This window comes from Marmota monax, unplaced genomic scaffold (assembly GCF_021218885.2).
Source record: "Marmota monax isolate L192 unplaced genomic scaffold, Marmota_monax_Labrador192_F-V1.1 WCK01_AAM20220418_F8-fsc00086, whole genome shotgun sequence".
In the NCBI taxonomy this organism is placed as follows: domain Eukaryota; kingdom Metazoa; phylum Chordata; class Mammalia; order Rodentia; family Sciuridae; genus Marmota; species Marmota monax.
In genome coordinates, this window is record NW_026693086.1 from 1,272,831 (window position 1) to 1,297,097 (window position 24,267).

At 45.2% G+C, this 24,267-nt stretch overlaps 2 protein-coding genes across 3 annotated transcripts in view; both read right to left on the reverse strand.

The window, feature by feature from the left end:
• Nucleotides 1–2,973, reverse strand: part of Cog7 (component of oligomeric golgi complex 7) — a 64,089-nt gene extending 61,116 nt beyond the window's left edge. The window contains exon 1 of one of the 2 annotated variants that reach the window (XR_006853973.2): nucleotides 2,617–2,973. Coding sequence is in view for 1 of the 2 variants with exons in the window: in XM_046454647.2 (XP_046310603.1) it covers nucleotides 2,617–2,785 (169 nt within the window). In the remaining variant the exon portion in view is untranslated. The remainder of the gene's footprint in view (nucleotides 1–2,616) is intronic. The other variant, XM_046454647.2, reaches the window with a different exon arrangement.
• A 10,642-nt stretch (nucleotides 2,974–13,615) lies between these two features.
• The window catches only part of Gga2 (golgi associated, gamma adaptin ear containing, ARF binding protein 2), a 32,243-nt gene continuing 21,591 nt past the window's right edge, over nucleotides 13,616–24,267 (reverse strand). Inside the window, exons 10-17 of the mRNA XM_046454649.2 lie at nucleotides 23,644–23,769; nucleotides 22,733–22,837; nucleotides 22,428–22,456; nucleotides 21,924–22,057; nucleotides 21,133–21,290; nucleotides 18,552–18,721; nucleotides 16,788–16,898; nucleotides 13,616–16,302 (exon numbers count right to left, since the gene is read on the reverse strand). Coding sequence (XP_046310605.1) covers nucleotides 16,192–16,302; nucleotides 16,788–16,898; nucleotides 18,552–18,721; nucleotides 21,133–21,290; nucleotides 21,924–22,057; nucleotides 22,428–22,456; nucleotides 22,733–22,837; nucleotides 23,644–23,769 — 944 coding nt within the window. The 3' untranslated portion in view covers nucleotides 13,616–16,191. The remainder of the gene's footprint in view (nucleotides 16,303–16,787; nucleotides 16,899–18,551; nucleotides 18,722–21,132; nucleotides 21,291–21,923; nucleotides 22,058–22,427; nucleotides 22,457–22,732; nucleotides 22,838–23,643; nucleotides 23,770–24,267) is intronic.

The following is a 24,267-nucleotide window of genomic DNA, read 5'->3' on the forward strand; positions in this document are numbered from 1 at the left end:
CAACTCTGCCACAAAATAGCAATACTGACCCAAGTACAGGTCCAAGGCTGAGGGACCAGGGTCAGAACATGTAAAGGTTTCTTCAACTGACTCAACAGGGCTGACATGGCCCCAGTCACGTCTCCCATTGGCTAAATCTCAGTCACTCATCAGGTCCTGGCTGACCCCCGGTGAACCTCTTTTTCCCTCTCCTTAGCATCCCCCAATTTAGCTGATTCCTATATCTATCTTAAAAATATTTCTGACAGATGGTAGCGCACACCTGTCCCAGATACTTGGAAGGCTGAGGCAGGAAGAATACAAGTTTGAGGCCAGCCTCAACAACTTGAAGCTCTAAGCAAATTAGTGAGACTGTCTCAAAGCAAAATAAAAAAGGTCTGGGGATGTGGCTCAGTGGTTAAGTGTCCCTGGGTTCAATTCCTTGTACCAAAAACAAAAACAACAACAACAACAAAGAAAAAACTCTGTCTTTGGGGGAAGTGCTGGGGAGTGATATTGGGTAAATCATATTCTTATATGTGTGCATGTACAAATGTAAAACAATTCCATCATTATGTATAACTATAATGTACCAATAAAATATGTGGAAAGAGGAAAAAAACTCTCTCTTCCAGTGGTTGCCTCCCTCTTGAAGGGTCAGGGCATTTTCTGGAGTGACAGCAACATTCTATGTTTTGGGATCAGTTTAAGTTATAGTAGTTGAATACACTTGCCAAAACTTGGCAGACTCGTCGGATAAGAGCCATGCATCTCACCTATGTAAATTTTAGCTAAAAGAAAACGGTAAATAAATATTGAACTCTACTGTTTCGTGTTCCAACTGAAATTTCAAGAAATGAAACATACCAATATATATACCTACAACTGATTTTGAAATACACCAAAAAAAAAAAATTAGATGGATCAATGAATAGAGGGAATGGATCAATGGACAGATTGGTGGTGAAGCAGGAACAGTAAAATGTTAATTGTATAATCTAGATGGTGAGTTTATGGATGTCCACTTCACCATGGCTTAGTTCAAGAATCTGCTATAATCCTTCATTTTCTCTCCCTCTTATCCCCCATTCCAATCCATCAGCAAATTCTCCCCTTTCTTGCTCCTAAAAATATCCTGAAGTTCCTACTTCTCATGTTTACTGCCATTACCCGAGTTGGAGCCTCATTATCATCTCTCTTTCACAATCATGAACATTCAGTGGAAGGACCCAGCAATGTTTTTGTTTGTTGTTTGGTACCAGATTGAACCCAGGGGTGCTTAACCACTGATCCACATCCCCAGGTTTTTAATTTTTTTTTTTTTAATTTTGAGTCAGGGTCTCGATAATTTTGCTTAGGACCTTGCTAAGTGACTGAGCCTGGCTTTGAATTTGCAATCCTCCTGCCTCAGCCTCCCAAGCCACTGGAATTACAGGTGTGTGCCACCATGCCCAGCTGTTCAGGGGCTCTTTATCAGTGAGCTTCCTCCCCACAATTAAAAAGGCTCTCACAAATTTCCAAATATTCCCAAAGATGAGGGCAAAGTGGAAGAAAAGGTTTTGTAGTCCACTTTCCCACTTCCTTAACACATATAAAGTACTTAGAACGTCATGTGATATACCAAGTCCTCAAAGTGTCTGTTATTATACTATTATTCATGTCCTCCCTTTGCCCGACGAAGTTCTCATTCAAGGCCTACTGCAGGGAAAGCCCTTTATGATTCTCCCAGACAAGAGATAACTGCACTTTTCTGGCAGCTCTCAGGGCTCCAGGTTCTAGTCTCCTTAAAGCCACCCTTCATTAAAATTTAACTATTTACATATTTTCCCCACAGGCAGCAAGCTGCAGAGAGTTGACTTTTCCTCCCCAGGACCCATTTCTTGATACAAGACAGGAGATGCTCCCTAATTACTAAAAAAAAATGCAAAGTACAATAAAGAATCTGCACTGAAAGAAAACCTCTAGTTCCCTCTAGTTCCTTTCCTTAAACAATGAGCTTATCTATAAAACAAAGTTCTATTTACTATTCGGTTTCAGCGGAAGCGATTTGTTTGCTTTTTCCAACAAAGCCTAGCAGAGGGCTGGTGTGCAGAACTTACTGAATCAACACAGAGCAAAATAAAGTCAAACAGAGGAAGTATTTGACGTGGCTACTGATGGATATTATTTTTTATAACTAACTATCCCTTAAAAAATGGTTGAAGTTTCCATTCTGGCCAGCCTATCTTCCCCCATTAACATAAAGATCCATTAAAATATTATTTCATCCCGGCGGCTCTGGAGGCTGAGGCAGGAGGATAGTGAGTTCAATGCCAGCCTCAGCATATTAGCGAGACCCTAAGCAACTCGGTAAGACCCTGTCTCTAAATAAAACACACACAAAAAAAGGGCTGGGGGTGTGGTTCAGCGGTTAGGCGCCCTTGGGTTCAATACCAGGTACCCCCAACAGCCCCCTAAAAAAAAAAAGAAAACTAATGTGCAAAATTTGCAAGTGTTAAAGACAGTGCAGCACCAGGCTGAGGCTTCCTCCTGGATGCAGTCGGGTCTGCAGGGCTATTTACTGCCCAATCCGGGCACGGCCAGGGCACAGCCGGGCTCAGGGGAGGGGCCGGGGGGCCGGGCCCCCGCGCGACTCACCCTCCACGGCGTGGTTCACCTCCTGGATGAACAGCTGCAGCTTCATCACCAGGGTGGCTGCGTGGCCGTCCGCCTTCCCGGCGGCCGAGTCTTTCGGGCCAGCCCTGAAGGCCGCATTGATCCACTCTTTCACGTCGAAGTCGTCGGCCAGGAACTTGGAGAAGTCCATGGCGACACGGCCTCAGGCCTGGCGTCCAGGCCTGAAGAGTAGGCTCCGGGCGGCCACGGGGACGCCGAAGCGGGCGACACGGCGAGAACACCGAAGCTGGCCTCTACAGCGCCCGCAACTCGCCAGGGTGCAGCCCCTCAGTCAACCGGCTGGGGCTGCGAGGGGAATGAGCCTCACCGCGTGCCGTACTCCTTCCGGAAGTGGGTGGCCGTTACCATAGCGACGGCCGGCGCCTGGGAGGCGATCCCGGAAGCGCGAGCTCCTGGCAAGTAGGATCCTCCCGGTTAGTGCTAATAGGTTTTAGCGTGTTTAATGTGCACAGTCCTTGAGTGCTACTGGTCTCCCCAACGTCTAGATGAAGAACAGAGGCAGTTAAGTAAGACTCGAGCCAGCTGGCCCTGGCGCCTGGTGTTTTACTGCTCTCCCAGGGGGAGCAGGGGAAGCCCCCGTGATCTGGCCTCTGCCCACCCCTCTTCCTGCGGGTCTCACGTCGCTGTAGCCCTGTTGGCCTCCTTTCCCGAAACACCACCTTGAAAACCACCAGTTCTTGCTCTTATGGTTTCTTCTAGCCTAAAACAAACAACGTGACACCTAGGAAACGAGAGACTATGTGGGAGGCTTCCTATGTCTTAGGAACCCCAACTTTATTCAACTACTTGAGAGCCTCCTGCCTCAGCCTCCCAAGTAACAGGAATTACAGGTGTGCCACCGCGCCCAGCTAAGTCACTTGATTTTGACAAAGATGAAAAGGCCATCAGTGGAGGATTTCCAACAAATGATCCTGAGATAACTGTACATTGAAATGTAAAAATTTTTGCTATTCCTTCAATCAGCTGGTATTTTGGGCTTTTCGAAAATTTGCCCATTTCATTTAATTGTATAATTTGGGGCATAAGATTGTTCATAACACTACCTTATAATCCATTTTAATTTCTTTAATTTTATCACTTGTTTTTTTTCCCCTTGGTCAATTTGGCTGATATTTGTCAGTTTCATTACTCGTTTCAAAGAACCAACTTTTCCTTTATTGCAACCTTTTCTGTTTTTTTATTTTCTACCATTGATTTCTGCATTCATCAGTTTCCTTTCTTCTGTTTTCTATGAATTTAGTTTGCTCTTCTTTGTCTAATATATTAAACTGGAATTTTAGGCTACTGATCTGAAACCTTTCTTCATTTTTTTTCTTTTTTTTGGGGGGGTGCGGTGGGGTTGGGTACTGGGGATTGAACCCCGGTGTGCTTAACCACTAAGCCACATCCCCAGCCCTCTTTATTTTGTATTTACAGACAGGATCTCATTAAGTTGCTCACTAAGTGGCTGAGGCTAGCTTTGAACTCCTGATTCTCCTGCTTCAACCTCCTTAGCCTCTGGGATTACAGGCATGGGCCACCATGACAGCACCTTTCTTCTTTTCTAATATCTTTAAATTACTGGTGTAAAAGAAAAAAGCACTGGTTTAGCTACATCCCATAAATTCTGATGTTTTCATTTTCATTTGATTCAATGTATTTTCTTTTCATATTCACAGTATGACTTCTTTAATCCATGGGTTAAATGTGTTATTTCATTTCCAAATAGTTGAATATTTCTCAGATTTTTCCCTATTGTTTGTTTCTAGTTTAATTCCATGTGATCAAAAACATTCCTGGTGTGATTGAAGCTCTTTTAATTGTGTGGAGACTTGTTATGACCTAATATTGGCCTATTCCGTGCAATATTGTGTGTACTTGAAAAGAATATGTATCCACAGTCACTAGGTGGAGTAGTAAAGTTGATTACCAGTTTGGTTGAAATGTTTTAAATCCTTATAGTTGTTCTATCAAGTAATGAAATCTCCAACATTTGTCGAATTTATTAACCTAATATTATTCAATGGACCTTTGTCTCTCATAGAGATTTTATTTTTTTTTTCTCCTGGTGGTGGTGGTGCTGGGGATTGAACCCAGGACCTTGTGCATGCAAGGCAAGCACTCTACCAAGTGAACTATGTCCCCAGCCCTCTCAGAATATTCTTATCTTAAAGTCTACTTTGACGGATATTAATGTACCCATTTCAGCTTTCTTAGGGCTACTGTTTGCATGGCTAATCTTTTATATTCTTTTACTTTCAACCACATTGTGACCTTAGAGGGTCTTTCATAAACAGCATATAGTTGGACCTAGTTTTGCTTTCCTTAATATGGGCTGACAACTTCTGCCTTTAGATGGGGATGCTTAGATCATTCAAATTTAATGTAACTATTTTGAAATAATTAGGTTCACATTTGCCATTTTCTTCTTAAATCCTTTCTATTCCATTTTTATTTCTTTGTCTCTTTTTTGACCCTCTATTCCTCCTTTAGTATTAAATGAACATTTTTTTCAGCGCTAAGGATCAAACCTAAGGTCTGATGCATGCTAGGCAGGCACTCTATCACTGAATCACACCCCCAGCCCCCAAATGAACATTTTAAAATATACTATTTTGACTCTTCTGATTTATTTACTATATATTTTAATCATTTTGTTATTAATTGTTCTAGGGATTATAATATACAGTTTCTTTTTTTTTTTTTTTTTTGGTAGAGAGGATTGAACTCAGCGGCACTTGTAACATACCCAGCCCTTTTTATATTTCATTTAGACAGGATCTTGCTAAATTGCTTAGGCCTTGCTGAGCAGCTGAAGCTGGCTTTGAACTTGCAATCCCCCTGCCTCAGCCTCTAGGATTACAGGTGTGTGCCTCCACGCCTGGCTGACTGAGTCATTCCTTTTTTTTTAATATTTATTTTTTAATTGTAGTTGGACACAATACCTTTATTTTATTTTTTTATCTTTATGTGGTGCTGAGGATTAAACCCAGGGCCTCACACATGCCAGGCGAGCGCTCTACTGCTGAGCCACAACCCTAGCCCCTGATTGGGTCATTCTTATTGATCTGTTTTCAAGTTCATTGTTTCCTCTGTCATCTCAAATCTGTTGAGTGATAGTGAGGTTTTCATTTCAATTTACTGTACTTTTCAACTCCAGGATTTTTAGCTATTTTTATGCTATCTTGGTATTGAAAATCACTATTATTTGTTGTCATATTTTCTTTTAATTTTTTTAAATATAGTTTTCTTTTTTATCCCTACTGCTGGAGATTGAACCCTTGAACCCAGGGCCTTGTACCACTGAATCACAACTGAGCAGTAAACATGATTTTCTGTTTTCCTTTGGGGGAAAAATTTATAGATATTGAATGAAATAGCTGCTGTGAAGACCATCTGCCAAGTCCCTCCTCTGGAGACATTCAGAGAGAGTTTCCATTTACTGCTCTTTCTCCCTCAGTATGAGTCATCTTTCCTGTTTCTTTATGTTATGTTTTTATCGAAAACTGAACGTTGTAGTTACTGTACTGTAGTACTAGAACAGATTCTGAACTTCTGGAGGTCATCGCTGTCCTTGCTCAGTAGCTTGCCTGAACTGACTTTGTGAACTATCTCCCTTATGGTATGTGGTCACTGATGTCTCTGCTCAGATTTTTTATTCTATTTTTAATTTGTTTTCTAAATCTAGCATCCTACCTCCACAAAGCTTAGTGGCAGTTAACGATCAAACTAAAATTGTGCTACCATTTTGAGACAGTAAGTCTGCATGGCGGGGAGCACATTCAAAGTTCAGGCCATGTTCAGGTGTGGCCCGGCATGTCCTGGCCACTCTGCCCTTCTGTGCTTGTTCAGTGTCTCACGGTGGGTTCAGTGTCAGCCAGGATCGTGTGGCTAGCCTGGGCTCTGGCCACTTATGAAGCCGTACACCACCTCAGCAAGGAATACACTCTCTCTACTGATGACCACGACCTCAAACTCGCCCTCCCCACTTGCACACCTCAGCCCCTGCCCCTAATGTCAGGAAAAAAGAAGCCGCCAGACCCTCTGAGTTGGGGGGAGGGGAAGGGGAGGAGCACCCCCAGGAAAGAGTGACACAGACTGCAAATGTCCATGTCCAAACTTCAGCAGTTTTCCCTCAAGTGTGAGGGCTTCTCACATTGTCAACTCCCTTTGCTTGGTTTCCACCACTGAAATGATCACCCAAAATTTCCAGGCTCATAGCTGTTTTTTGGAAAGGGGATTTTTCATTCTCTTTACTTTTCCACATTCAAAAGTTCTTCCCCTAAGTCCATCCTTTTGGAGACATGCAAGAGTGAGTTGACCTTTGCTACATGGCCCTAAGCCATGTCCAGGTCCCCCAGATTAGCTTAACATGGGGAAGTTCCACTTCTTACCAAATGCACCCAGGAGGCCCTGTCTGATGGACATGTGAAACGTTGCTGGGGTAGAAGAAGTGGGCATCGGAAGATGTGGGATGTTGAGCCACTGATCCTGAATTTGCTTAATATTCTCCTGTGATCCCGTGAATAGGAAGGAATGCCAGCATGTCACAGCATGAGACAGACCACAGTCAGCAGCACCACCGCGCATATAATTCCCGTCTACCAGTTGTGTCTCTCATGAGCAGAGCATAGGAACTCAACAGAAGAAACACCTGAACATGTTAACAGGACCTGAGGATGCTCAGGGACCAGAATTAGGTCGCAGCTGCATGTCTGGGCCCTTGGGATAAGCCACATCACTAGCAGGAGAGGCATGGTGTCCTCTTCAGAGCACACCCTCCAGCCCTGCAGGGTCAGTGAAGAGTGCAGATTGGCCAGAGTACAGGATCTGTCCGTCCAGGTCAGTGAATACAGCACAAAAGATTCCTTACATGTTTTTACAAACTTTTACAGTTTAAAGCTTACTTTTTCTTACCCATCTTTTTAATCCTCACAATCTTTCAAGGTGTTAGTCTTTCTTTTCTGCAGAACTGGGGGCTGAACCCAGAGGCACGTTATAGCTCTTTTCATTTGTATGTGTTTATTTTTGGTACCAGGGATTGAACTCAGGGGCACTTAACTATTGAGCCCCATCCCCAGCCCTTGTTTGTATGTTAGTTAGAGACAGGGTCTCGCTGAGTTGCTTAGAGCCCCACTAAGTTGCTGAGGCTGGCTTTGAACTCGCAATCCTCCTGCCTCAGCTGTCCCAGCCACTGGGATTACAGGCCTGCGCCACCCGCCTGCCTTCATTTATAATTCTGAGACAGGTTCTCAATAAGTTGCCCTGGCTGGTCTCAAATTTATGATCCTCCTGCTTCAGCCTCCCAGGTAACTCAAATTATAGATACGTGCCGCAGCATCCAGCATTTTTTCTGTTTCAGAAAGAAGAAATTGAAGCTCAGGTGTGGCTGAGCTTAGATGAGGCTATACTGTGGAGACGAATGCTGGGGAAATTGGTTTTATTTAATCAAAGTAATCGAAGGTCATAATTAAAGGAATGGCAGATTTGTACTTCAGGGAGATTTAGTAGAGTTGGGAAGATGGTGGAGGACAGTACACTTGGCAAATGGCTGTCCTGGGAGAAGTTACAGAATAAAGATACAAGGGAAGAGTGTGTAAGAATCACAGGGCCAGAAAGCACCAAGGGGTATGGCAGGTGCTGCTAGTTCTCCCCTGATTTCCGCTTCACACACTGGGCCTGTAGTCTCCCAGAATAAAGATGAATCCCGGTGTCCTTTAAAATTAGGTGTGTTGTCGTCCCAGCTACTTGGGAGGCTGAGGTGGAGGATGGCTTGAAGGGCAGCCTGAGCAACATAGCGAGACCCCATCCTAAAAACGGATAAAGGAATTCAGTGAATAAAGTTGGGTGTGCCCAGGTGACTCAATTCTGGCCATTGGGATTTGAGAATTTCCACGTGGATGTCATGGAGGTGTTCTTTAAAGGATCAGGTGAACTCTCTTCCTCCCCTTCTTCCCCACTGGTTGGAATTCAGGTGTAAAGGCAGAAATTATAACTGCTGTCTTGAATCGTGACATGATCTCAGGAGTGGCACACTCTCTTCATGGCAGAGCAACAAGATAGAAGGAACTCAGCTCCCTCCCACCATGGATGGCATAGCAGCCCTCATCATCTCTGGACTGGGTTCTGGAATGAGAGTTACGTGTCAGCTCAAAAGAGATACGACATGGGGCTGGAGATGTGGCTCAGTTGGTAGAGTGATTGCCTCGCCTGCACAAGGCCCTGGGTTCAGTCTCCGGCACCACACACACGCACACACACACAAAGATATGACGTCCTGGGGCTGGGAGTGGGGCTCAGTGGTAGAGTGCTCCTAGCCTATGTGAGGCCCTGGGTTCGTTCCATCCCTAGCCCAGAGGAAAGAAAAAAAAAAAAAAACTGCATTTCCCCTCAAAACAATTGTATGTTGAAATATAATTCCCAGTGTGAATTTGTGTGTGTGTTTGCAGTTCTGAGGATTGAACTCGGGTCCTTGCTCATGGTGGGCAGCGCCCTGCCACTAAACTACGTTTCAGAGGCTGGCCTTGAATTTGCGATCCTCCTGCTTCAGTTTCCAGGTGGCTGGGATGACAGGCGCACACCACCACACCTGATGCCCACTTGAGCGCATGTCAAAGTGGGGATCAGGTTATGAGGTCAGAATCCTCACAAATGGGATTAGTACCCTTATGAGAAGATTCAGAGTCTTCACCCCTTCTGCCATGTGAAATACAGTGACAAGGCCATCTATGAACCAGAAAGTGGGTGGTCACCTGACACCAGTCTGCTGGCACCTTAACCTTGGACTTCCCAATCTCCAGGACTGTGAATAATAAATTGGTTGTTGATAAGCCATCTAGCTTATAAACTAAGAGAAAGTCCTAACCCGCCTCCATACCTCAGAATGTGACTTCTTTGACATCATTGCAAATGTAACAAGATGGAAGTCATAGGTTGGGCCCTAATCCAATATGATTGGCATCCTTTTAAGATGATCATGTGACGATGAGAACGTGACCATGAGGGCAGGGACTGGAATTCTGCATTTATAACTGAGAAACACCAAAGTCTGCCACAAACACCAGATTCTCCTACAGGTTTCAGAAGGAGCACAATCATGACCCCAAGTTCACACTTCCAGCCTCCAGAACTTAGGTATTTCTGTAGTCTTAAGCCACCCAGTTTGTGGTACTGTCACGGCAGTTCTGGAAAATAATACAGAGGAAACTACTAAGCATGTGTAAGCCACTACTGCTTTGGATTTTTCCATTTCTTACAGCTGATCTTAAGCCTAACAAGTAGAGGGTATGAGTCACATTTTATAAAAAGCGTCAACCTTTTCTGCTGCCTCTGGAAATACTAGATTATTGCATCCTTAGTCCAATTTCAGTGGTCCCTTGGGAGCAGGAGAGGTTGTGAAAGGAATGAAGTGATAAAACAGAAGCCACTGTTCTTAAGATGGCTTAGAGAAGCTTCAATCTCTTTTTTTTTTTTTTTTTTTTTTGTACTGGGGATTGATTGAACCCTGAGCTACACTGAGCTACATCCTCAGCCATTTTTGTTTTGAAGACAGGGTCTTGCGAAGTTGCTGAGGCTAGCCAGGGCCCCTAGTTACTGAGATCACAAGCATGCAGCACTGTGCCTGGCCCAGTTGATTTTGACAAATAATTGCACCTAAATTTAGAGTCCCTATTGTATCTGGTATTTTGCTCAACTCATTAGATCCTCACCAAAACTTACAAATTGTTAACATTTTTTCTTAAGAGTATAAAATGAAGCTAGATCCAGTAGCACAGACTTGTAATTCCAGCAACTCTGGAGGCCAGGACAGGAGGATCCTGAATTTGAAGCCAGCCTCAGCAACTTACTAAAAACTGAGGCCCAGAAGGTTAAGTGGCTGCTCAAGACTCTTCAGGTGGCAAAAAAACTAAAACCTGAACCCACCTGTGACTCCTAAGCCACTCTATCCCACTCTATCCACCAGGCCAGGCCCCTAAACAAGGAGGGAGAGGCTAGAGATTCGGGAAGCTACCAGAAAGCGACTATGCCAGTTCTACTGTGCTGCTCTTTGAACACACACCCACTTGGTTATGCCACAGGTTGTCAGGGAAAGGCGAGCAGGGTGCCACTCACTTCTGTCAGCATTACTTAACTCATAGATAATGGTGTCATCACAAAATGAAAAACAGCGAATCTGCTCGAGCTTGCCTAGACCCTCTCTGAAAAGGGACGAGGAATGTACTTGGTGAGTGGGAGCTTTTACCTTTTGTATTTTAATTTTGAATCTCGTGACTTTTACTGTTTAAAAAAATTAACACTGAACATATATAAGTTTTATTTTCATCTTAGAAATAAGAGAATGAAGATTAAATTCAAAGAAAACTTACATAATTCTGTGACCCAAAGATGACCACCAGTATGTGGACACAATACCTTGGTGGACCGTTTGGCTTTAAAATGGGGGTCCGTGCTGGTATACATCACGGAGTGCTTGCTGAGCACACCGAGGCCCTGGGTTGATCCCCAGCACCACAAAAAGGAGAAAAAAAAATTTTGAAAACGGGTTCTATGATAAATATAAAAGCATGATCTGTTCTTCACTACAGTAGCCCTGAGGGCAGCTTCCCGCAGCAGGAGCCCACCTCATGGTGGACTGCTCACGTACTCGTCTCTCCTTAGTAACCAAACCCTAATTCCATGTGATGTACCAATCTTGGTTGTCTCTGCACCAATGTGTGAGCACATAATTGAACAGGACGAGATGCGAGTGCAAGTGTCACGCACACCTTCTAGGAAGCCCTCAAAACAATGTTGGCATTTTCCCTTTCCTTTCCTCCAGCTCCTTCCCGCAACTCACAGTACAGATGCAGCTGTGGAGCTAAGCCATCTTCTTGGAACAGGACATTGAAGAGCACGTTCTCAGGGGCTTTAGGGGATGGCAGGAGCCTCCGTTCTTATTGACTGTGATGTCTGTAGCAGAGATGGTTCTAGACAACCTCTGGTTTCCTTTCTCACGGGAATGTAAACTGGGTGTTCTGGCCACCGTGGTGTATTGCCTTATTAAGCAGTAAGTGGTGCTGGGTGATTTTATTAGAAATAAATGTGATAAAAGGCTTCTCTAGGGCTGGGGATGTGGCTCAAGTGGTAGTGCGCTCACCTGGCATGCGTGCGACCCGGGTTCGATCCTCAGCACCACATACAAACAAAGATGTTGTGTCCGCCGAAAACTAAAAAATAAATATTAAAAAAAAAAAAAGGCTTCTCTACATCTACTGAGATGACTGAGTAGTTCTGAGCTATTAATGTAGTTGATGGCATTCCCAGAAATGCTTTGTGCAGTGTATTCTTTCACTATACTGCTGGCTTCAAAGCAGTATTTTAGCTAAGACGTCCTGCTCTTCTCTTCTGCCTGTATAATCCCAGCAGCTTGGGAAGCTGAGGCAGGAAGATTACAAGTTCAATGCCAGCTTCAGCAATTTAGCAAGACCCTGTCTCAAAGAATAAAAGGGACTTGGGGATGTGGTTCAGAGGTTAAGGGACCCTAGGTCCAACTCCCCCATGCCAAAAACAAGCAAGCAAGCAACAACTGATCTACTACCTGTTCCAGATTTTGGTGTCAAGGTTTTAAATTTCAGGATGTTTACAAATTTGCTAAATAAATTCTCAATTTGTACCTCACTGAAAATATTTTTGCAATTTACAGTGACTTTGGCTTAAAATAAAAAGGATTGCATTATGCTTTTTAATTTCAAAAAATTATTTTCCCTAGGTCACATGGCTAGTTAGAGCATCAGTGAAGCCACTGAATTACATTTAGGGTTAACAGTCATTTCAAGCTGCAGCGGCTTCTGACCTCCACATTTAGGTCTGTCTCTGGGGCCTGTACTCTGAGGTGTTATTTCAACTTCTAAAATTCTAAGTGGGATGAAGGAAGTGAAGTACATGTTCCTCTCAAGACGGAAAGTCAAAGGAGAAAGTCTATGCTTTCCAAAATGCCACCCTTCTAAGAATGAACATGGTTGGCTGCAGTCATGGCTCAGAGGTAGAGCACTCGCCTAGCATGTGTGAGACACTTGGTTCAATCCTCAGCACCACATAAAAATAAAATGAATGAACATGGTATAACTGGCAATGTGTTGGACGAATGGGACGAGAAGCCTGAATTTTCAAACTCTGGACCTTGAGTACCTGAGTTAGGAAACCAAAGGCTTGGCTCATCTGAGGATGATGCCTGTGCTGTCCTACCTGGCCACACCCTGCTCTAGGTGAAAATCATCAGGCTGAAAAGAAACCCATAGCAAACATTCCAGAATTCTCTTAGTTTAAAACAAAAGCAACAAAAAAATCACCTGGTTGTAGAATTCATACTTCTGGGGCTGGGTAACTAATTCTTCATTGAATATACTTAAGAAACTCGGAACTAACATTGTAGTAGTTAAGTACGATTTGTATTTTAGATATTATCTTTGCTATCTACCTTTAATATTTGCCATTTCAATTAGTGCTATTTTATCTTAAATGGGTAATAATCATTTCCTTTTGGTTATCATTTATACTTTTATTTCTGGGCAGGGGTACCCAGGATTGAACCCAGGAGCACTCACCTACTGAGCCACATCCCCAGATTTTTAAGGATTTTATTTAGAGACAGAGTTGCTTAGGGCCTTGCTAATTTGCTGAGTCTAGCTTTGAACTCTCAATCCTCTGCCTCAGCCTCCCGAGCCACTAGGATTACAAGCATGCACCACCCTCCTGATTTCAATTTACTATCTATACCTCCCATTTATGTTCAAAGAGTGGCAGAGGTAAGGTGTTTGTGTGTGTGGCGGGGGGAGTGGAACCCAGGGCCTCACACATGCCAGGCCAGTTGTTCTATTCCTGAGCCCCAGGCCCAGAGTAGCATTTTAGAATAGCATTTTGGCTGAGTCTTAAGTTCAGTGAAGGGATACAGGGAGAGGAATGAACTGCATATATAGTCAAAAAGAAAAGAAAAAACATGGCATTTACCAAAGAGCTTAAACAACTTTATTGTTGCGGGGCCATGTGGGCTCTACTCTTGGCAGGTGATGACAGGAGAGTAGGGAGCAAACTTGCAGAAGGGCACTGGACGCTGACACAAGCAACCTGGATTGTTCCTACCCACCTACAGGCATTAGGAAGCCATTCATTAGGAAGCCATTCAGCCTAAGATCAAGTGCTCTGATTTGCTAGAGAATTCTGGTGGTGGCAACTATGAATCACAACTGGAAGACTACTGCAGTATCAAAACAAAACAAGAAAAAGCCAAATTCAGGCATGGTAATGTGAATGTAGGGGAAACAGACTACATGGGACAAAACCGAGTGGATGTACGTGAAGCACAAATGGAGGACCCAGGAAGTCTCAGACAGGTGCCTTCGGGAACAGGGAGAGAAGGAGGGGTTCTGTTCTAAACAAGAGGGGGGCCTCCAGCGGAACCTCAACTGACAGTCAAATCGGATCTGATGTCAGCAGGGAGAGGGAGCTTGAGATGAGGGTTAGGATCCACCTAGTGGTCTAGAGGGGCTTAGATGCCAGGCTCAGTGTGTAGACTTAGAAAAGTCCGAAGGACCAGCCCTGGGAAAGCACATTAAAGGGGCAGAGGTAGGTCAAGAAGTAAAGGTAAGCAGGATTCCAGACAGATGAGGACAGGAGACAGCACTGGCCATCAGTGCCAGTTCTCCAGCTGACACAGGATAAACTCGTCTCTCTCCAGAGGACCAAAAGATCCAGAAGTCCCTGCTACATCCGTAGTGCCCACAGCAGTGCTGGCTACGACAGCCGCTGGTGGGTGAGAGAACCAGAGGGTTCAGGCCGGGCTCTACGCACTCACTGAATTTGGTGATTAGAAGAACTCATGGCATGAACCAGGGACCCTCCCAGGACAGCCACCTTCTTCCTCTCTTCCTATCTATCCTCTCTCCAAGTCTACCTATGCAGAGTGCCATTTCTCCTGGAAAACAGAAGGATCTTCAGGGATGTACATGAGTTCATCTCTAAACTACAGGATAAAAAGCCTGTCTTCTCATGTGCCAGTCTCATTCACCCATTTGGACCAAGTTCTTCACAGGCAGACACCGTCGTCCTGATGGGCACCCTTTAAAAACTTTATGTGATAGCTTTTCTGTAAGACACTGGAACATTAAAATAATTTTGGGGTTAAGATTAGTCTCATATGAATTATGCCAAATGAAGAAATCTCCCCATCATTTATCTGTCTTATGAGTTTGCACATTTGCTTAAAAATGAGCATCCCTTGAGGATCTTTACAGCTGCCATTTCCACCACTTAATGTTGGCAGATTTCCAACTACATGCAGACATCAAGACCAGATCTCACGATTAAAAGCTCCAAACAGCCTTGCAGGTTCCTAGGTTGACTGCCACCCAGAAGGCCGACCTCTTGGCCCTCCCAGCCCTTCACTGGTACATCTCAGCCAGGCTCAGGCACCTTTTCCCAGAGTCTAGTTGAGCAGGACTTGTTAAATATGCACATCAAAGATCACAGCAAACAGTAGATGCTCACTAAGGATCACCTGACTATATGCTTGAATTTCTCCTTCAGCTTATAAATGGAACAGATATCCAGCTCTGCTCAGATCTTCAGGGTTTTGTCTTCGTGGGGTCACTGGCTCTCCATCCTTCAACAGGAAGCCAGTTCCCTTCCAGCCCCTCAGCTCTAAACACAACTGGCTCTGCGACTCCTATTTCCTCGACTTCCCGCAAGGCAGAATGGGCTGGCCACTAGCTATGATTTATGACTAACCTGGTGTCACAATCAAAGAGCTCAGAGGAGATGCTTATGGAGAAAGAGGATGAGGATAGAGATGAGGGTCCTGAGTAAGGGCCCAGACAGGCTGCCCAACCCATGGAACCTAAGGCCTGGGGTCTGCTTTCCCTCTGCCTCAGAGGGTCCATCTAAGGGCGATTCTAAGGCACAGTGGTGAAGGACATGATTGGCCCACCAGGTGTGGTCTTCTGGTCTCACAGCAGCCCCTCGCTGGTTACAGTGCAACAAGCATTCCATTCCAGAGATCTTCCCGAACACACGCAAGCAGCATTCTCGAATGAAATGGAGACAAGGTCTTTCTTGGAAGAGTAGTGTCCCCAGAAGACACTCTTTGCCCCAAGACCAACCAGGTCCCTTTTAAGGTCCCTGAGAACAGCAGTCTGGGAGCAACCAAGACTTTCAAAGGCTGACAAGGCACAGAGTGGATGAATGAAAAGATAACATACATGAAAAAAACTTTGGCTTATAAAACCTCCAACCTGAGGCAGGGACATCGGTGTCCACGACATGCAGAAACAGATGACTGCAGCAGAGATGGTCTTCAGAAATGCCCGGCAGCTTCCACACTGCCACCCCCAGCCCCGTTCTTCCCTCCCCGCAGCCCCCGACAGCACACACACAGTCTCTGCGGAACAGTTCAGAGGTTGGCATTCAGAGCCTGTGTCAGGAGACAGTTTTTGGCACTCTGCACTAAATCACGTGACTAGTTCCAACTAGACAGTGAGAGGAACGTGGCCCAAGCTTGACTTGAAGGGTCTGTCTCACGAAAAATTATGCTGCTCCCAAGACGGCCAGGTCTGGAAAGTCCTTCACTTCTCCTACTTCACTGAAAGGCTGTCCACCCTGGTTGAATGTCAGTTTATACCGTAACCGGATAGGTTCCTGGGAGGTGAGAGATACAAGACATTCAGTTAGATGGGAGCAACCCAGAGGCCAGCCAGAGCAAATGTCTCCAAGGAATGGCGTTTATGTTACTTTCCCCCAAATGAGGGCTTCAAACAACTACATGACAGACACCCTGGCCTGCCTTCTTTGGGGCTCCAACAGGGAAGCCAGACATGTCTTCTGGGAGCCCTTCCATACTTCCGCAGTCCTGAAGTGGACTGCAGTTCAGAGACCTGCTAAGGAAGCAGGCTTCACCCTTCAGGACTCCACGATATTAGAGGGAGCTCCTTGCTTGGTTCCCAGAAAAACAGACCTGCTTTAAGTAAGTCCCCAAGAAAATCACCAGCAAGGGATGTCCCACCAACGCCCCACTCCAGCGCCAACCAGAGGCTTCAGAGCAAGCCTCAGTGTGCCTCTCCCTGCGGTTGCCTCCCTACAGTCCAGGAGCCCCGTTCCCTGCTCCCCAAGGCATCAGCACTCACTTTGTGAGGATTGTCGAGCAGAAGCATCTGAGAGATCACAGCTGGAGGCACCAAAGGACTGAATGCAGGAAGCTTGGAGCTGGAGGCCGGCTGCAGCTTCACTCTCATTGACTATCAGGGAAACAGCACATAAAACTCATTCCTCCGGAGCCCCGGCTCAGGGAGGAGATCAGGGCAACAGGAACCGGACTCCACACCACCCATCCAGAAGAACTGGCTTCTTAGGAAATGTGGTATCTCAGTTCCCACTACCTGATGGAAGGACCCAAAGCCTTTCCTTCCACCCAAAATATATCTGAAGGGGTGTGGTCAGTGGCAGGCAGCATGAAGAGCTGCGTCACATCTTGGGTACAATTCTCACTCTGCCTCTTACTAGCTCTGTGACGTCAGGCAAAAACTCCTGAGTCTTCCGTTGATCGTTTATAAGAGCTGAGAACAGTCCTTAGAGTACTGACTCTGTAGAGTTATGTAATTATAATACTAACCACAGAGTTAATAACATGCTTCACAAAGAACACCTTGAGGACAAAAACACATCACGGAGTCATGTGTTTCTGCCTTGAATCTTTTCCTTTCGGGAGATGCCCCTTCCCCTGTGATTAGGGTATGGATATTAATCAGTGGGGCCCTACTTCCCTTAAAAAGGGTGGGCATATCATCCCAACTTGGCCAAACAGTTCATCTCCCTGGACACAAGTTACTGGTCAAAGGTATGCAAGTAACCCCAGCAAGGCCCAGCAGAGCCCTTTGGGTAGTCGATATGCACACCTCAGGCCACGTGAGCTTCTTTTATTTTTTTAAAGAGATAGTGTCTCGTTATATTGCCCAGGCTGTACAAACTCCTGGGTTCAAGCGATCTTCCTACGTTAGCCACCTGAATGTATCCTGGACTACAGGTGCATGCCACACACCAGCTGTGAGATCCTGTCATAACAATGCTTAAGGTTCAGTATAACCCCAAAAAGACCAAGAGATTCTTAAGCAATCATTTAAAAACCTACCTGGATTGATTCAGGTGAAGTGAGATACATTCAGGAACCCCCAGTTAAGAGAGCCAATAAAATCCCCATTCTATATAATGCTAAGTGAAGTAAGCCAATCCCAAAAAACCAAAGGCCGAATGTTTTCTTTGATATGAAGATGCTGACTCATAATGGCGATGGGTGGGGAGCATGGGAGGAATGGAGGGCAAAGGGGAGGGAGGGGAAAGGAAGGGGCAAGGGGTTAGGGATGACGGTGGAAAGACATCATCACCCTAAGTACATGTGTGAAGACACCAATGGTGCGAAAATACTTTGTGTACAATCAGTGACTTGAAAAATTGTGCTCCAGGGGCTGGGGATGTGGCTCAAGCGGTAGCTCGCTCGCCTGGCATGCGTGCGGCCCGGGTTCGATCCTCAGCACCACGTACAAACAAAAAATGTTGTGTCCACCGATAACTAAAAAATAAACATTAAAAAATTCTCTCTCTCTCTTTCTCTCTCTCTCTGTCTCTTTAAAAAAAAAAAAAACAGAATCATGTTGAAAAAAAATTGTGCTCTAGATGTGTAATATGAAATGAATTGCATTCTGCTGTCATGTATAACAAATTAGAATAAATAATTTAATTTTAAAAAATAAATAAAATCCCCATTCTATCATTAACTAGTCTGAGAGAGAGTTCTATCTCTTACACCTAACAATGTCCCATAAAGGATCTGGTGCTCAACGATGACAGCCACTCCTGAACAATTCAAAGAAGCTGGCCAGTAGCGGACGACTTACCTTTGGCACAGCCACTTGAAACATGATGTCCCAGACTGGCTGGGTAGCAGTGCTCATCATGGTCAGCAGTAACACCTGCACCTCTGGGTGGCCAGGGGCCCCCGTCTGGGAGAAGTGGAGCAGAATTCTGAATCCGTTCCGGTCATACACGATAATAGGAGGCAGGCTGCCTGGGAGAGAGGGACCACCAGGAGGGTTAGTACTGCCACCAACTGCCACGAAAGCCAGGCTTCGGAGGCGTGTCACGAGTGCTGCTGCTCCTCCAGCTCTTGGACTTCACGGTAAGCCAAGACCTCCTGTGTCCACCGAGTTTCCTATGGTCCTCCAAACTGACCTCTCTCCACAACCAACCATCCTAAGCACGTTAGCAGCTTTTTAAAAGACAACATCTTTTAAGGGAGATAAAAATAAAGTGTGAACACTGTGGAAAATACAGATACACTGTGGATAATACCATAAGATTTTTTTATTATTATTACTATTGATTCTACTCAGAAATAAACAGCCCAAACACTTAGGCTTATTTCTTTCCGGTCTCTTTCATGACTACATACACACAGCCACATCCACCTGAACATTCCGTAAAGACAGTAAATCTGAAATAGGCTTAAAGAAATTCCAACAGAAATCCCAAAGAGATTGTTTTAATTTAAGTAACAGTGGATTCTAATCCTAATTTGGGGGAAAAAAAAAACATGCGACTAACCAACAGGCCAAAAAAAAAAAAAAAAAAGACAGGCAGAGCTATTTATGTTGGTAAATATTCAGAGAAAAAAACTGCACATCAAGTAAAGTGGTATAAATCAGAGCACGCAGAACAAACCCAAATACAAGAATTTAACAAGAATAACTATTTCAAAAATCAGTAGCTAATTTGATAAAGGGTATTCAGCTGACCTCTAAGCACCTGGGGAAATTTTTAATGAAGATCCTTATGCCAAATGTCACTTATCAAAATGGACATCATAAAGATGTGGTTTTATATAACTGCCAAAGATTTAAAAGACTAAAAACATCAGTAAAGTTTGTGCTGAGAGTATGGGGAAAAGGCAACCTTTTTGGAAGGGAAACTGATAATGCAGATCAAAAACTTAAAAGTCGACACCCAGCATTTCCCCACATTCAGGAATATGCTTGATAACCAGGAGGCCACGTAGAAAGGCCACCCACGATGTTCACCATACCACTGTTTTTAACAACAAACAAGGTCAGCTTTCACAAAGGCACTGGGCCCAAACACATCTGCAGTCTCAGCTACCAGGAAACTCAGGCAGGAGGATCACCAGTTTGAGGCTAGTCTGGGCAACTCAGTGAGGCCCTATTTCAAAATAAAACAAAACTGGGCTGGTGGCAGAGCGCTTGTCTAACATGTGCTAGCCACTGGGTACAATCCCTATATCACTAAAAAAAAGGAACCAATAAATAAATCATGGCACATCTATTTAATGATACAATATATGGAGCTATTAAAAATCAAGGTTTTAAAGAACAATTAAGGGCATAAAAAATGCTATAAGCTTATAATGTAATAATAAATAAAACCAGACATCAAAATAGTCTATACATACTGTGATGTCAATTTATTAAGAAGTACATTTCCATACATATGGGCATGAGGCCCTGGGTTCAGTATCCACCACAGAAAAAAAAAAAGGATATTAATAAAATTTCCATCTCAGCCCAGCTGGTAATGATTTAGATGATGATACTTTTCTGCTCTGTCTTTTCTAAAACTCTACAGTGAACATGTTTTCTTGCTTTTAACTTTTTGTTTAACTTTGTTTTGTGCCAAGTATGATGGCACATGCCTGAAATTCCACAGACTTAGGAGGCTAAGGCAGGAGATTGTGAGCGCAAGGCCAGGCTGGGAATTCAGCAAGACCCTGTCTCAAAATAGAAAAGGAGAAAGGACCAGGCACAGTAGTGTACACCCGTAATCCCAGCAACTTGGGAAGCTGACACAGAAGGATCATGGATTCAAATCCAGCCTCAGAAACAGCGAGGTTCTTAGTAACTCAGTGAGACCCTGTCTCTAAGTAAAATACAAAACAGGCCTGGGGATGTGGCTCAATGGTTAAGTGCCCCTGAGTTCAATTCTCAGTACCCACTCCTCAAAAAAAAAAAAAAAAAAAAAAAAAAAAGGAGGGGTTATATACCCAATGGATATTACTCAGCCACAAAGAAAAATGAATTTATGGCATTTGCTGGTAAATGGATGGAACTAGAGACTATCATGCTAGGTGAAATAATCCAATCCCCAAAAGCTAAAGGCTGAATGTTCTCTCTGATATGCAGATGCTAACACACAAAAATGGCAGGGGGCGGGGTGGGGGGTAGAAGTTCACTGAATCAGACAAAGGGGAGTGAAGGGAAGAGAGGGGAGTAGGAATGGGGAAAGATAGTAGAATGAGTCGGACATGACTTTCCTGTGTCCATATATTATACACAATGAGGGTAACTCCATATCATGTACAACACAAGAATGGAAAGTTATACTCCATGTACGTATAACAAGTCAAAATACATTCTACAGTTACATAGAACTAAAAAGGGAAAAAATAAAAAATAAAACTGTACTTACTGGGCTTCACAGACTCCAAAGGGACAAACACTTGAGCCAGAGGTGTGTTCTGGGAAGCCGGGGAAGGAGCCAAAGGGCCAGCCTCCCAGGACCAACCTGGAGAGGACTTAGTACCTGGTGGCACTTCCTTGGGGATACTTTTCTGTGGGACATAATTCCTACAAAGAAATAAAAAAATATCAAAGACAAACAATAACTATATAGAGAATTCCAGGAATCTGTGATTTGGTTTTCTGAAGAGCAAGATGAGGAACTGAATACACACACACACACACACACACACACACGCACACACTTATCCACAGAATGTCCACGCAAGGCGAGTGACTAACATCCACACAATGAATTCTAACATAGCCCCTAAAGAGGATGAGGCAAATACATGCAAACTGGCCAAGACGTGCACAAATAAGCCACAAAAATGTACTGCCACATGTAAAGGAAAAAGCAAAGACTTTCCTTGTTTTCATACAGTGGTTTTAGGGCCTCCTGTCATAAGTCTCTAGTGACTGAGTTTTGCATGACTTAAAATTACATGACAATTGAGAAAAATCAATAAGAAAACTTCAAAATCATCAATTTGCCAGATCTTAAAAACAAAAACAAAACCACAACACCCTTTACTGATGTCTTGGCCGGAGTGTACTTAGGACGAGGAGTGGCAGGGACGGGGGACGCAGCACATGCAGTTTCAGCAGGAGGACACCCCTCCAGGGAGAGGCCCTGCTGCTCAGATGCCATGGGGAGCGGTCAGGAGCCAGGCCCTCTGCTTCCCTGGGCAGAAGACTCACAGAGGACCGGGAGACAGCTGTGGTGAGAGCAGATCCGGCAGGTTCCTGTCTGCGGAAGGGCTCTGGACTCTGCCACCTGGAGGTGTGTTGGCAGCAAGGTTCTTCTTTTCCTTGCAGCAGTTCTGACTGGCGACCTGCAGATGGACAATGGCTAAAATAAGGCTAGGGGATGAAGGACCATCAGCCATGGTGGGACCGTGGCCCCTTAGAGCCGCTGAAGCCTGGGCTTAGGACGTGTTCTCAGGAGGAGAAAGACAGACAGGCAGGACAGCACAAGACCCCTGAGCAGGAAGCAGGAGGCTATACAACACAAGACGGGATAAAGGTGGAGAGGTAAAGATGTCAGTCCTGGGGATCTGAGCCAGCGAGGTGGATGAGGAGGAGCACTGACCCCCCATGTCCTCTAGGACTATGCAGTAACCCCTCCCTACAAGGCCCTGCTGCCTCAGAAGGCAGGCTGGCCACCCCGCTACTCTCCCCGGGCCGTAGCAGGAGCTTCCTTACCTTGTTCATAACAGGAGCATCACTGATCCCTGTAAGAGAGGAAGACAGACGCACAACAGTCACTCCACTGGATTCAAGCTGGAGGTCAGTGGCACACCACTCTCTAGGACCTCTGGAAACAACTTACACAGGGTCATTCAACTCACCCATGGCACAACTGACCCATACATGCAAAGAGACCTCTCTGAGCTGCCTGGTAAACCTGACTCACTCAAAAGCAGGCCTACGCACCCTGAAGAGACCATTACCCGCTCCCTCTCCTCAGGTCCGTTCTGTGCCTGAGCCCCACGAACACCCACACTAACCTAAGGCTGCCAGGTCCTGATGAAGCAAGGACTGTTCAGACCCACTGTCCACCTCCAAGTCAATCAGGGGACAGTTCTTCATGCAGCCTGCTGGGTTCTGAAAGACTAGAAAAGAGACAGGGTCAGAGAATAACGAGAAGATATCCGACAGCAAAGTCTCCAATCAAGGGTTGGGGGTGTAAGTAAGTGGTAGAGCACTTGCCTAGCACGTGTGAGGCCCTGGGTTTGATTCCTAGCGCGTGCGCACACACAAAATCTCAACTCAAGTCAGCATCCCTCAGGCCTCCTCCTAATCAAAAGACCCTGTCCCCTCAACACACCCCAGAGCCACCTTCCACATCAGCTGGGCGTCCTGACACACAATCTGAGCTGAGATCTATACTATGAAGCAGCCAGAGGTCTGCTGCTCACACCAGAGGTTAGTCTTCCTCCAAAGGTCCCCTCAGTCTGGGCAGCAGCAACTTGGGCTTCTTCAGCTCAGAGGCCGTTGGAGGTTTCTGACCCCAGCTGATCACAGCCACCTGTCATGCTTGATTAACACAGATACTGAGGGGTTCAGCGGTTCAGTGTTCCAGGAAATTCTGACACAGCTAGCCTCCGGCACTAGGAACCACTGAGGAAGACCATTCTTTTGGTCTCTAGCTCCTGTCATTCAGGAGAAGGATTCAAACCCAGGCACCACACAGCCTTCGGCTTCCACAGGGTCCAGCCTGGCCGTCAGTTCACAACGGCTCCTGTGGAAGAAGCTGGCCATGTGAAACACGTTCTCACAGGAAAAGAGAACAGATTCAATTCTCTCATTTCTGTGCCACACTCCACAATACTCTTAGAGTCCATTTCTTTTATGGGATTTGTAGACCGCCCCAAGCTAGAAGGGAGATTGCAAATCAAGAAGAGCTCACGGTACACACCTCTAGAGACAGGCACATCTCCCACTGAGCTGGGCACTGTGTTCCCAAAGGTGACACGGCCCTCCATCACCTGTTTATACAGCAGAACTCCCTGGGTGAGGAGGTCATTTGCCTGGAGAATCTCCGCTGCAGAGGAAATGAGAATCAGAACCCTGTGTAGCTACCGACAACCTCAGCCCTCTCTACGCCACTGCACACAGCAGGCCTCTTGGGTTCAGCACATCCACACCCTCTGTGCTCAGGCCTTGGCAGCAGGCCCTATCAGACCTCCTTGCTGAACCCCTCAGCCCTAATGCTTTTTTTTTTCTTCTTTTTTTGGTACTGGGGATTGAACTCAAGATGTTCTACCCTTAAGCTACAACCCAGTCCTTGTTATTTTTGGTTTTGAGACAGATTCTCACCAAGTTGCTTAGGGCCTTGCTCAGTTGCTGAGGCTGGCCTCAAACATGGGGCCCTCCTCCTGTCTTACCTGTCGAGTCTGCAATCACAGGCATGTGCCACGGCGCCTGGCAGCCCTAATACTCTTACTCTCTCTCTCTCTTTTTAATATTTTATATATATATAGTTGTAGAATTTATTGTCAAAGAAATACCTTTATTTGTCTCATGCGGTGTTAAGGATCAA